Here is a 14639-nt window from a genome sequence, read left to right on the forward strand (position 1 = left end):
ATCGTTTCGTTATTTTTTTTAAAAAAATATTAATACCTCCCCTCAAAATCCAAAAAACCGATCACCTACAAAATAAAAAAAAAGAACTATTAGTAAAGTTCGTTAAAATAATAAAAAAATTAAAATAAAAAAAAATTAAGTCTTTATACCAAAATGGTGAGTCTAAGGAAATTTGAAGGCAAAAGATTTACCAGAATGTCATGTCTAAAGAGACCGAAGAATGCCTAGAAAAAAGGAAAGGGAGGAAAAGAGAAAGAGCAAAGAGAAAGGAAGACGAGTAAAAGAGGGATATGGGAAAAAAGGAAAGAAAGGGAAGGGAAAAAAATGAAAAAGGTGGAAGGGGAAAAATGAAAGAAAGGGAAAGGGAAAAAAACGAAAAAGAAAAGGAAAAGGGAAAATTTACGAAAAAAAGTTTTAGCTTAAACTAAAAAATGCTTAAGTTTTAACGGTAAAATGATCAAACTGCCAATGAAAAAAATGGGAAAAATGAAATAAAACGAAAGGTAAAAATGAAAAAAAAAGAAGGAAAGTGTAAAAAGGGTGAAGTAGGTGAAAGGGAAAGTGTGAAAGAAAGACAGATGAGAGGGGAAGGAAAAAGAAGGGTAAAAGAATGTGAATGGGAAAGGGTGAAAGTAATGTTTAATTAAACTTTTAAAAAAAAGTTTAAAAAAATAGTACTTATCGCGTCGCGTTTTAGTAGTTAATCAATGGAAAGTTGTGTTACATGATATGATACGATACACGTGATTGTTAAATAGCCTCGTTATTTTTAATTAATTATAATATCATGTTACACTAACAATGGAGTAATGGAAAGTAATAGAGGAAACAAAAAGGAGAAATAGGACATGATGAGAGACGAAAAGAAGGATGAAAAGAAATGATGGGAAGATGAAGAGGAGTAATGGGAGACGAAAAGAAATGATGGAAGACGAAAAGAAATGATGGGAAGATGAAGAGAAGGTGAAAAAAAAAGAAAAAAGAAAGCGTAAAAAGGGTGGAGTGGGTGAAGGGAAAGTGTGAAAGAGACGGATGAGAAGGGAAGGAAAAAGAAGGTTAGAAGAGTATAAATGGGATGGGCGAAGGAAATGGTTAATTAAACTATAAAAAAAAAAGTTTAAAAAAATAAACTTATCATCGCGTCTTAGTAGTTTAACTAACAGAAAGTCATGTCACATAATATAATACACGTGATTGTTAAATAATCTCGTAACTTAATTATAATATCATGTTACATAACGCAAATCTATACAGGATTGATTAACATTAAATAACTTACAGAAATTTATTGATAAAATCTTTTAACACTTAATATCATTATTTATTTTTCAGATTATTGTCAATAAATATCATTAATGTTAAATATCTTATAGAAATTCATAGATAAAATTTTTAACACTTAATATCATTAAGTCGTGATCCGCGAATGATCGGCATCAGATCATATGAGTTGTGTATAGTAAATTTGGGGATAAGATACATTATAACCAGTTGTAATAAATTTAAATCTCTCGTTGACAACCTTTAAAAACTGTCATAATGGCTCCAACTTTACACGTTACTTTAATAAAACCAGGAACTATAGTTCCTGAACTTCACTATGGACCTTATTCTTTTTATTGGTGGATAATTTCAAACGAAAATGAAACTTTATTTCCGATTAGGCTGGGACAACAGACTAAAGTTTGTCTTAACGAAGTAGATTTCATTTTAACTATACAAACTGGTTCTGGTAATAACAAATTAATGCCAATGTATTGTTGTCAAAGTGGTTTACATGTTGTTACAGAGCCAAGTTCTACAAAGGCTATTTCTACAGCTTATAAAAACCGTTTCAATACTTCAACACGCTATTCAGGGTATCAAGCAATGGGTTGGAATGACAAAAATATCCTTGAAACTTTAAAACAAGATATTCAACATATTCCCGTTACTGTTAATGTAGAAAATTGTATAATTTTTATTTATGGTATAGGGACTTCTTCACGCGAAAAATGGCGTTATGCAGGTTCAGGTTTTCAATCATCCCTTCTTCATATGTATGAAAGAAAGCAGTCAATTTTTGTATCACGGATTGAGGAAAAAAAATGCATTGTTGAAATTTACCGAGAATCTGCTTTAATAAAACAATTTAAAGGCGCAACGCCAGATGAAGTGTGGGAAAAAACAGGACAACTGAAAAAATTTACCGGCACACAACTTTATGGTCTTGATAATCCAATTACAAAAAATCTAATTCAGCAGCATCGAACTCAATGCACTCTTAATGACTGGAATGATGAATATATTTTAGAAAGGTTATTTGATTATCATGTAAAAAGAAGAACTCTGGCAAATGCTAATTGGAAATATTTTTTTACAAGTTGGCTTAAAACTGAAAATCCAATAATTGAATTAGAACCTGCTTTGCATGCTATATATCCAAAAGGATATGAATTTAGTGAACGTGAATTAAGTGCGTGGCAAACCATGCTAAAAGCAGTTGGTGCAACAAATATAACTCCTTGGTTATCTGAAGAATCAAAGGTCAGTAAATTTGTGATATTTTTATTGTTATTTTTTTTATCTTCAAACACTAAAATAAATATTTTTTTATTAGCGTCAATTATGGACAAAATCACCAAATGGAAAAGCAGACAAGGTAGCATTTGCTGCTTTATATAAAAGTGGTTTTCTTACTAGTATTCCAAAGAATATGCCAAACGCAACACATACATTTTGGATGTGTTTTGAACGTGCACTTGCTAACAACAAAAAAACTCCTGATGGAAAAAGACGTATACTTTCTATAATTTCCAATGAGTTTACCTATGGAGAACTAAAACAAAATTTGAATGTAATATTTTATAGTTTTGCTTTATATGTAAAATTTTAATGTACACGTTCTTGAATTATTTATTCTTTTATTTTTAAAATTATGTAAATAAACTAGACGTAAAAAAGACAATGAAAAATTTGCAAAAAATTATTACTGATACAATAATGTAAAATTTTATATTGTTTTTATAATAAATATATACAGGTTGGTTCACATACTATTGTAGAATCTCGCAAGCATGCACGTATCAATGGTTATGGATCCCCTCCACTTGTAAAACCAATAATTTGCCGAAGAAGGTTTACACCTGAAATGCTTGAACAAATTGACAGATTTTTAAATGATAAAGAATTTGTCAATATGAGTTCATACAAAACTGATGCAAAATCAGGAAAACCAATCAAATACTTACAAGACACGAAAAAAGCATTATGGGAAAGATTTGCAGAAGAGTATCCTAATGGTATGCGTCGTACATCTTTTATGACATGTCTTGAAGGTGGTCAATATGTGTACTGAGAAAATTTAGGTGGATTATGTTCTACATGTAATGACTGTGGTTATATGGTATTTGGAGATATTGGAGTAATTATTTCTGCCCATGTTATGGATGAACCTCTGAAGGTAAAAATAAATTTTATTAAAATTTGCAAGTATGAATTCTAATATATTTTATCTTATTAGAAACGTTTATTAACAAAATCACAAGAATTGCGTCAATACATACGTCGAGAATATTCAAAAGAACTGGAGGTTACAGCAGCTGGTATCGCGGTTCATAATTCCTGTATTAGTCATTGTATACGACATGCCTTTGGAGACTGTAATCTTAATCATCCAGTTACCTGTTCAAAATGTGAAAGTATTTTTAGTTTTTTTGAAGAATTAAAAGCAGCAATAAGTGAAGAGTATTTTGAAATTCTTGATGAATATCAGCAAAAACTCATAGCATGGATGGCACATCATGCCCGTAAAACATACTTGAATATTCATGTACGAACAAATTTAGAAGAATTGGATGAAGAAGGTGCTGTAATGATTGTAGATTACAAAATGAGGATATTACCTCAAAGTGCACGTGAGACCAAAACAGAGTTTTTTGGAAAACGCGGTTGGAGTTTTCATTCTGTACTTGTATATACCAAAAATATGGAACAAAATCAACTGGATGTTCAAGTATTTGATCACTGGTCTAACGATATGCGCCAAGATGCATGGTTTACTGCATCTTCCCTCCATACTGTAATTGAAACATTGAATCCAAAACCCAAATGGGTAACAATAATGTCAGATAACGGCATGCATTACCACTGTACAGAGTTAATGTTGATTATTGCACATTGGAAGGAGTGGTATAATATAATTCCTCGCAAATGGATCTTTCTTGAAGCAGGAGAAGCCAAAACTTCGATTGATTCACATCATGCACAGGTGCATTCTGCTATATTATTATATTGAGAGTCAAAGATAATACTGATTGAGTGATTGATCAATTCATTGATAATAATAAGGTTTCTCAAGCAATGAAAAGATACGTAAAGCTTGGATATGATGTTATTTCTGGAGATGATATCGAATTAGCAGTAAAAGGTATAGCAGGCGTCCGAGTTTCTAATTTGAATCCTAACAGAGATAATGGTAAATTGTAGTTCTAATTAGCAAGCTGTAAAACTTGAAATAAATCTAATATTTATTTTCAATTTAGATAAAGCAAAATTGGGCACAATTATGGGAATATCCAACCTGCAAGAATGGACTTGGCCCACGGACAAAGAAAAAGTAGGATATATTCATGCACGTGCACTACCAGGAATTGGAGAGTGGAAAGAATGGTCACTTGAAAAAATAGAAAAGATTGTTAAAAAGCGAAAAATTGAAAAACCAAATCCTACTTTTACATCTCATACACAATCAATTAAGCAATGGAATATACCAATTTTAAATAAAGAAAGTGAGTTTACCTGTTTCCATATTATTCCTAAATAAAAGTAACATATTTGCTTGTTAGACAAACAAGATCCAACACAGAGTGAATCGGTAGGTGATATTCAATTCTAGAATTTTCGTTATATTCTTTATTATAATCCTATTTGCTATTATGTATTTGTATTACCAATAATAAGCGCCAAGAATATGTGAACCAAATACTTTCTGATCTGACTAACCTGGAAAACAATAGATCATTGGAAACCAAAAGGTATAAATATTAAACAATCACATCTTTATTTGTTGATTGTATTATTTATTTATTTTTTTTTTTGCGTAGTCAACAAACGTTTACCAGTGGATGGGCTCTAAAAGAAAATGAAAAAACTCGTCAGCGTGGACCAGTAAAAAGAATATCTCCCCAAGTAAAGTATCTTTTAGAATCAATGTTCCATACTGGAACAGCAAATCCTCGTCAAAAATTAAATGCACAACAGATGCATGAAGAACTTTTAAAGCGTGCAGAACTTGGAGAAATTGAAGAAAATGACATACCTAAAGTAACTACAATAACAAACTGGATTTCAACTTTTTCACGCAAATGGAAAGAGGCTATGGCTTTGCGTACTTTGGAAGAAAATATGGACTCTGAAAATTCATAATAAATACTTGTAGCAAGTACTTATAAAGAGAGAAATGTAAATAATGTTTAATAAATGTTAAAAATTCGTAAATTGAAAAGGTGAAATTTATGTATTATATATACGTGTACCTCTAAAATCTACAGCTGCTACAAAGAAAAAATTTTTCGTCAAGTCGGTTAAATGAAATTTTTTTTGTCAAACCATATTTTACATTATTGCGCAGCTTGTCATGTGATCTGGTTGAGCTGTGAATTTGTTTTAGTAATACTTGCCTTATTGCGAATGATAGCAGTTATTTTTATTTAATAAATGATCGACAAATTTTTACCCCAAAATTTAATAGTAATTTTGTGTCGATCTTTCACGGATCATGACTTAAATATCTTTCAGATAATTATCAATAAATATCATTAATGTTAAATATCATTATATTTTTCCAGTTGTTTATTGATGATCATCATAATACATTAATTATCGATTTATTTAGTACGATAAAATGTGATAATTATCAATAAAGTGATAATTATCGATATTTATCTTCCAAAAAAATTTCCTGATGGTATTGATTTTACATTTTACAATTAATTATTACAAGCAAATAAATTGACGGTAATTTGAGTTATCTAATACTCAGTTTATACATGAATAACAATTTCACTACGATTTATTATATAAGTGGCTGCAACGTGATTATAAATGCTGTTATGACATAATTAAGATACATTCTATACGTGTCTACAATCACAGGTCGAAATGCTAAAAATCGGCAAAAAAAATGGCGCGAAAAGCAGTGGCTATTCTTGGCTATTCTTGGCTATTCTTGGCTGTTTTTGGCTATTTACGAATTAACCTATACTATTTGTAAATAGTTTATACAAATTTGCGAATAGTTTATGCGATTTGCACCATTTTTTTTGCCTATTTTTAATCATTTGACGTGTGAATGTGGTTATGATGTCATTAAAAAGACTCTATAATCTATTATGCCATTCAATGATTTATTAAATTTTATTTACATAATTAGTTATGATGATGCTAAAATCTATTACATAAGTCGTTATTGACGATATTGCGATTTATTGAATATCGTCTTAATATCCATCCAGTAACTAAAACTGTGACGAAGCCGTGACTAACTCAAGACAAACATATGACTAACACGTGATTAACTCTTTCCCTGATTGTTCACAAGTTGTTCATGCTTGGCCACGACTTCGTCTTGGTTTGACATGTTTCTGTAAAGAAATGTTGTATCAAATTAATAAAAGTAATTTTCATAATCGGAGTAACGAACTTAAAATAATTCTTTCTCTTCCCTTAATTTATAAATTACATTATGTCCACTCTTCAATATGAATTAATTTATGCAACAGTTAATAGAGCAACAATGTTAATTGATACTAATATTTACAATGAGATACACAAACATTTTGAATTTAAAAAACAACAGTCCTTGCTGATAAAATTCTTACAAATGATGAAAAAACTGAAGCAGTAAGAAAAATAACTAAAGGTTATGAATCACTTAGTCCAGCAATGATAGTTGAATGGATTCCATATAACTATTTGAAAAATATTAATTATTTGACAAAAGGTGGATTCTCCGAAATTTATACAGCAGACTGGATTAATGGAATATATAGTGAATGGGATTCTAAAGAACAACAATTAAAAAGATTTAGAACTTTATAGTAGTACTTAAAACATTAGAAATGTTGAAAGTGCAAATCAAAGTTGGTTATATAATTTTTTCATAATAATTTAATGAAGGCTTAAATTCATGCTTTAATTTTAGATACTATATTTAAGGCCATTTTTCATTTTTCTCTTTTAAAGTAAAAATTAAATGGTGATCTTAAATACGATTCGATACAATTTTGTAAATCTAAAATAGCTATTGTTAATCGAATAATCACGTGATCAATGTGTTTAATTGAATGATCTTGTGACCGACGATCATGTTACGAAATAATACGAATGTTGCAAATGTTACGAATGTTCAATATGTTTAACATATGCAACATATTTAACATGTTTAACATATAGCAAACTATATATCTAAAAGAGGAGGAACTCTTCCGGACGATCATTCAGACCAAAATTCACAGGAAGAAAAAATATAAAAAATACTTCGTTTTCTAATAAAAATACTCTTAAAAAGTCAAGAAAATGGAGTCATACCTACAACAGGACAAGTTCGACACAAAAATACTAAGGAAAGTCAGCACTTTGGTGAAGAAAAATTTCAAAAACGCAGAAACAAGGTCGTCAGAAAAGTTACAAGACGAGCTTGATAAAATTTTTTTCCGAACGCTGCGAACACACAACGTAATAGTAGATATAAGGGAATAAAGGGAGAGATAGTGGACCTACTGTTAAGAAGTTGCTTGAGATATGCATATAGAGAATATGATAACGACGTTAAACAGATAGGAAAACAAAATACTAGGCTTTGTTCATGGCTGCGCCAGGCGCAGCAAAAAAATCCGCCACATGAAGAAGTACCAAAAAAAGCAACAGATAGTAAGTTTAAAGAACCTATCAAAAGACAGAACGGACAAAGAAAAAGTGGAAAAAAGAAAGAACGTGGTAAAGAAGTAGTTAAGGAAATTGCACTACCTGAATCAGTTGATCAACAGCCGATCGTAAAAAATTCAAGGGGTGTATGTGCAACATCACGTGACATAATGTTTTACGATATACCAGCGCGGTATAGTGAAAGCGAAGTTGTTTCAGCAATTAAAAATATAGGAAATGTAAATAGGATAAGAATTAAAAAACACTACAAATACCAATCGGTAAGAGCTGAAATTAATTTATTCGAGGAATACGACAGTAAATTTGTTAGAGATACATGGAAGGTACAACTTTTAATTGGAAATAGTGAAAAAAGACAAACTGCGATACAAGTTCGTTGGTTTCCAGGACAAAGTACGGTTAAATCTATAAAAGAAAAATGTAAGTGGAAGGCATACAAAATAATTCATTCAAGTTATTATAAAGACATAGCTAGAAAAAATTACTCTTTTGAGTACGGCAAAATGGCGCGTTTTGGAAAAAATTCAGTATTTCTTGCATACTTTAAAGACAAAGATCAGTTGGACGCAGCTATGGCATTAGACAAAGGAACAGACAATACTTGGATTATTCATGGTAAGGGTTTGGGCAAACAACCGGCAGAGATCTCAAAAAGGGACTCAGGTATTGATTTGGTCAGCACAAAGCCAAGAAATAATGGAAAAGCAACGCCTGCAATAAAACAACAAGCTATGGCCATGTCATCAACAAATATAGATAACGTTAGTACAGACGAGATGGTTGACGTAATAAATAGATATAGGAAAAATTTTTTAGATGAATTTCCACAAAACATTGCGTCAACACCATTAAAAGATTATGCCACGCCAGAAAAAGTTGTAGACATCGTTTTGGATTTACGAGCTGAAATAAACAAAGAATTGTCACAAGATGAAAAAGATGATGAAAAATGGATTGACCGATGTAGAAATGGATATGCCGTGCTAGTTGCGGATTTAAAAGATAGAAAGAAAAAGCTGGAGGAAGCAAGGGTAAAACGTGATGCGCTACAAAAACAAGTGGGCGAAGCTCAAAATAAAGAGCAAGTAACAAAACCCACTGAAAGTGTTAAACAGGTATCACCAATAGAATTACACGAGTATGAATCAATAAATGAAACATGTAGCAAGAGGCTAGATAAAAAAAAGAAAGAACCAATTTTTACTCCAGAGTATATAGCGCGACTAGATGGGACGTTCGATACTTACAAGAAGGTCTTAAAAGAAGCAAAAGAAGCTGCAGAACAACGGAAACGTTTACGAAAGAAACAAGGTGACCGTATAATGGAAGAAGAAGGGATAGAAAGTGATAGTGATGAAGATGAAGAAGATCAAGTGGTGGTAAGTATAGAATCGAACAACAAAAGAGGAGGTAAACCAGGTAGTCGTGGACGAGGCAGAGGAGGTAGACGTAGATTAGTTAAAAAGAAGTAGTAGTTTCACTTAATATAGACATTGTATAGTGTAGATAGGTATATTTAAGTTACAGACAGATAGTTATCTTCTTTGTAGTTGTGTAGTATTTCAAGGGTGTCGTGGGTTGACCGAGCGGTAGGCCGAAGCGCCTGGTATGGAGAGGTTGAATCAGTGCTTGCACTGGTTACTTCAATGTGATTCTCTAGGTTGATTTTGTAATTGGTGCGCTTTTTATAATTTTAATAAAGGAGTTTCGCGTTTACGCGAGTGAAAAAAAAAAAAAAAAAAAAAATGTTTAACATATAGCTCATATTTAATATATTAAACATGATTAGCATGAATTTTTTTTGTTATAAATATATGTGTTCCAAGTCAATGTAAAAACAGATAATGTGTCTTGAATTTAATAAAGCATTTATTAAAAAGAATTATCTCATTGTTTTATCTTAGGTTTTGTTCTATTGTGAATCAATATTTGCGTCCGAGTGTATATGCCAGTGTGTGCATTACCGTATTCGCATTTGATTGAAATTACAAGTGAATTTACATTTATTTGTTCGTGTCACCTTCGTAAATTGATCGACAGTGATACACTTATTAGTGTTTCTATATAGTTTATTTCACTACGCGTTTGTTAACACTTATTAATATTTATTTTAATTATTATACCTTCTGCTTACCATATACATACACGCTTATTTTTATAAGCATTTAAGAACTGGCTTAACACTATCGAGATTAGGTCCGGCTTACTTTACTTACAACACGCGGCGTGATGTAGGCCAGAGTTATGTCGTAATGTGGGCCAGGTGATTAATTGTCACGTACTGTGTTATCGGTGAATTTTGTGAAATGGAGAGCTCAAAATCCCAACGATCAGAATCCCGTTATAATCACAAGCCCGACGCTCACAACCCTTGTCAAATCATAATTTCGAAAGTTCAAATCCTGACACTCATTATCTTTTTTTTTTTAATTTTTACATTATTTTTTTTTAGACGTAATAATTTTGTAATACTTTATAACGATTATTATTTCTATTAAATCAAATATAATAATGATTTTTTAAAATATTTCGCAAAAATTAACGTTTTTATTTTAATAATAATCATACTTCGCAAATTTAATTTATTAATGTTAATAGCTTTAATAGCTAAAAAAAAAAAAATTTCTTATATTAAATAAAAATGTAATGTTTTGCATATAAAGATATAATTTTTTTTGCTGATTAGAATTTAATAATCATTTTTTTATTCACGAGAATATTAAGTGACGGGATAATAATGAGTTTCTGGATTTTGAAATTTCGAGATTATGAATTTTCATTATCATAATGGGATTCTGATCGTCGAGATTTCCATTTTTCTTTGTTCGAGAAAGGAATAAATTAGATCGTGATTCTATGTCAAATGTAAAAAAAGGGGCGAAAATAAATTAAGTAAATTAGATAATTTTCACAATTTCGCCAAGACATCTCCGTAGTTGAGATAAAATCCCCCTACCAACATATGTTTATGTATTTTTTTAAAATTGAAAATTTCGCACGCATTACTGCCATTTTAATTATTTGATTTTAAAAAGCATTCGACTTATTACAAATAATTATGTGGTTTAATATGCTTTAAAATAAATATTCTATAAAAGACTAGGCTAATTCTTAATATATTTGCCTTAAAAGATTTTGATACGACATTGGCTATACAAAATTATGACATTAGCTCAAAATTAAATGTATGACTACGTTGATAGAATTCGATACCATAAGTATAGGAACATAATTAGAGTATTAAAAATTAATTTTGGTATAGATAGTAATTTTAATATTGAATTTTGAATTTACAGTGCTAAAATTACACGTGTTGATCTGCGTTGCAAAAAGTAGTCTAAAATTGATCAAATAAAATCTTTTTTTTTCAAAATGGCGGAAAAACTGGAAATATGATTTTTAATGGAACTCAGGAGGCTAGTTCATAAAAACGAAGTTCTCTGAAACCAAGCTATTGATAATTCACGTTTTAACAAAACATTAACAATATATAAAAGTAAATTATAAATTAGTTCATTATATTTATTCATGTTTAAATATTTTAATTTATCAATTCCTGAACTACAAAAATATAATAAGTTTACAATTTATTTACATTTATTAATACTTAAATAAAAAAAAAATGGTAATAGAAGAGTACCAAAATTTATCAATTTTTTTGCAGTATTGAAAATTTTTTTGAATTCCGAAAAATTGAATTCTAAAAAGTGCGTTTATTGTCAATAAAAACTATTTGCAGCTTTTCCATGCTTAAGATTTGTTATTAATAATTTGTTATGAAAATAATTAAAATAATTAAATATAAATATTGTATTAGAAATTAAAAATAAAATAATAAAACTATAACATACAAACAAAGTTAATTAATAAACTAAATAGTAATTTTTCATTAGTTGAAATAATCAAAGATAAACGTAAATATTCAATTAATTTTGCTATTTGTTTTGATTAGGATAATAATTTTTATAAAAAAAAAGGTCTTCTTAAAGAATATAAAGCAAATAAAGCTAACTAAATACAAATAGTTTTAAGTAGGGTGCTGGCAAAATGACGAGTCTTGTTGGTCAAAAGACCACTTAGCAACAGTTCCAGAAAATTTAAAACAGGTATCTGAGGTAAATGGTCCTCTACTTTTTGTTTTTCTCAGGCTGCCCATAACCTTTGCGTGAAGTCTGTATGGATTAGCTGTTATATCTCGAGAATGAAATGTAAAATTTGGATCATCTTGTTCGCAATTCAACCATCCGGTATCCATTACGGTATAACCCAAATTATCTGTAGCCCAAACTTTACATGAAGCTAAAAACACAAATACACCGAAAGTAGAATTAAATGCTTCAATTTGTTCAAGCGCTATAATGCAAATTATAGTAACAATGGTTAAAGGAATGGAAAGTTTCATGTTGAGAAAAGTGAATAGTTGATTATTTCATGAAATTTGCCTAGGACTTTTTTCAGATTATATATACTTTTTTTGATATGTAAATATATTATACATTAGATCATCAAAAAAGTCTCCCTTTTCATATGATATTTACCATCAATAATATAGATAGAAGTATCAATCTATAAAAATGAAATGTGTAAAATTCATTTTATTTTTGTGTTCATGTGTAAATACGTCTAAAAAAGCACCATTTTGTCTGATTTATGTCTTATTAAAAAAGACCGAAAAAAGAAAATTTGTAAGAAAAAAAAGAAAAAAAAAATCGGAAAAAAACTGAAAAAAAAAATTAAAAAAGAAAGAATTTGAAAGTGGAAATTCTAAATATCAAAAGATTTTTTTTAATTACAGTATACAGTATGCTAGATGATCGGTCTAAAAAAAAAAAGACCGAAAAAAGAAATTAATAAAAAAAAGGGGAAAGAAAATTAAAAAAAAAGTTCGGCCTTAAAGGCAAACCAGGGGAAACAAAAAATTGATTGACAGACCGAAAAAAAAAATCGATTCGCGTTAAGAGTAATCTAAACGTCAAAGAAATTTTCAATTATATAAATATACATATATTTTTTATTATCATTCATTATTTTTTTTTTTCTTTCTCACACTTTATTTAGATGTTAAAAAGAAAATAAATGAAATTAATAAAAGCAGTTTTCATAATAATACATTTACTAATATTAGCTAATACGTTTTATTTATTCATTTCTTTTGAGATAATTTGTCTTTTCTTCGTTACTTTTAATGCTATTAAAATAAATATTCGCCTCTGGGGCCAAATCGTCGTAAATATCTTGTAATTCTTCCGGTAAATTTCGAAGAAATACAGATGAACCTTTTATTAAATCTTTTACTACTCCACGATCGTTTTCTTGATCAATTGTTCCTACTCCACCGTTTTCTTGGTCAATTTTTAGATCATCTTCTACTACAGTGAATGATCATGTTATTAGTAGATTTAAAACGTGTATTATGATACATACGTAATTCAATAGCTTCATCCATGATTAACGTTAAATATTATTAAAAAATATTTTATAGACAAAGCCGCCTCTATAAATGTTTGTAAAATCTGAGAAGCAAGAAGCTAGACTTGTTAGCAGCAATTATTTATACTAGTAATGTATTATTTATTACGTCATAATAGTTTACATAAACTTTATATTACATAATTTGTATACTCAGTTATGTGCTTTCTGATCTACGTTTTTTTCCACGAGCGACGTTACCTTGACCATGTCAAGCCTATCACTTACGAAACAAAACCAGATTCGGTTAATTATCCAATTCATCTTAGAGCATTTCTCATTCTTGTAACTTCGAAATAGTTTTAGAGGATATGATTATTGCAGTTCTAGAAGGTGCATTATCCTATTTTCATAAACATCAGCCTGGGGCAAATAATGAACTTGAAAGAACAGTCCTGGCACTAAATAATGTACTCCTGATTAGAAGATTACCAGTAGTGCTTCGATCCGGATTGATCCGTTGATTAGCATCACAACATTTTTCTATTATTTTTGTCAAACTATAATTTTTGTCAGATTTATAAAAATTATTCTTCTACAAATTTTATTAATTTTGACCAAACTTATAGCTCCAACTCAAATAAACCGTTGCCAAACCGTAGTAAACCGCGGATTGATCCGTTAAAAACCCATCCGGATCGAAGCACTAGATTGCCAGTCTGCATGTGATTCATTGCACATGATTTATTACACGTGATTCTGACGATATCCATTCGGGATTTTGTATTTTTGTCCTGTCGTCGGGAAAAGGTTACGTCGGGAAAATGGATGTTGGGAAATCGTGCTGTAACCCCCTATAATAAAATATAGTAAGTGTCAAATTTGACATAAATCAATTTTGACATCGATAAATCGTTAATCATTCACATATTAAAATGAATACTGCACTAATAATATATATAAAATAAATAAATTATACTGACACACGATAAAAATAAAATGCACGTAAAATGTGCACGATTTTATCTTCCTCTATCATAAATTTTCAACGGAATCAGGTAACATTTACTGAAAGAAAATTTTGTAGACAGAAAATGAATAATTGAGATCTTGTCATCTTGATCATGTTCTAACACGTGATACACATAACTATAGTAGCTGGGAATTACTCAAAATTCAAAGCTTCACTTTGATCTCATTAAATAATCCAACTTCTGGAAAATTCTTACAAAATAAGCTCTTTTGTACAAGGACCCCGGAAACTATATATATAGGTTGTTTCAAAAATTTAAAAATTTACTATG

The 14639-nt window shown here is 29.8% G+C and overlaps 4 protein-coding genes across 4 annotated transcripts; 2 read left to right on the forward strand and 2 right to left on the reverse strand.

Moving 5' to 3' along the window:
• Positions 1-1539: 1539 nt before the first annotated feature.
• OCT59_021179 (uncharacterized protein) lies at positions 1540-5406 on the forward strand (the record flags this gene model as incomplete). Its single annotated transcript, XM_066149683.1, has 10 exons — positions 1540-2526; positions 2600-2836; positions 3023-3281; positions 3348-3442; positions 3503-4249; positions 4330-4456; positions 4524-4769; positions 4827-4855; positions 4942-5015; positions 5085-5406. The coding sequence occupies 10 exons, from the start codon at positions 1540-1542 to the stop codon at positions 5404-5406; spliced, it is 3123 nt and encodes a 1040-aa protein (XP_065990567.1).
• A 2151-nt stretch (positions 5407-7557) lies between these two features.
• On the forward strand, positions 7558-9398 carry OCT59_021180 (uncharacterized protein; the record flags this gene model as incomplete). Its single annotated transcript, XM_066149684.1, has 2 exons — positions 7558-7716; positions 7818-9398. 2 exons carry the CDS (start codon positions 7558-7560, stop codon positions 9396-9398), a joined length of 1740 nt encoding a protein of 579 aa, XP_065990568.1.
• Positions 9399-11953: 2555 nt separating this feature from the next.
• Positions 11954-12328, reverse strand: OCT59_021181 (uncharacterized protein; the record flags this gene model as incomplete). Its single annotated transcript, XM_025311534.1, has 1 exon — positions 11954-12328. The coding sequence occupies one exon, from the start codon at positions 12326-12328 to the stop codon at positions 11954-11956; it is 375 nt and encodes a 124-aa protein (XP_025170673.1).
• A 737-nt stretch (positions 12329-13065) lies between these two features.
• OCT59_021182 (uncharacterized protein) lies at positions 13066-13372 on the reverse strand (the record flags this gene model as incomplete). The annotated part of the gene is made up of 2 exons (XM_066149686.1): positions 13066-13295; positions 13351-13372. The coding sequence occupies 2 exons, from the start codon at positions 13370-13372 to the stop codon at positions 13066-13068; spliced, it is 252 nt and encodes an 83-aa protein (XP_065990569.1).
• Positions 13373-14639: the final 1267 nt, after the last annotated feature.

Source organism: Rhizophagus irregularis, chromosome 3 (genome assembly GCF_026210795.1).
Source record: "Rhizophagus irregularis chromosome 3, complete sequence".
NCBI classification, from domain to species: domain Eukaryota; kingdom Fungi; phylum Glomeromycota; class Glomeromycetes; order Glomerales; family Glomeraceae; genus Rhizophagus; species Rhizophagus irregularis.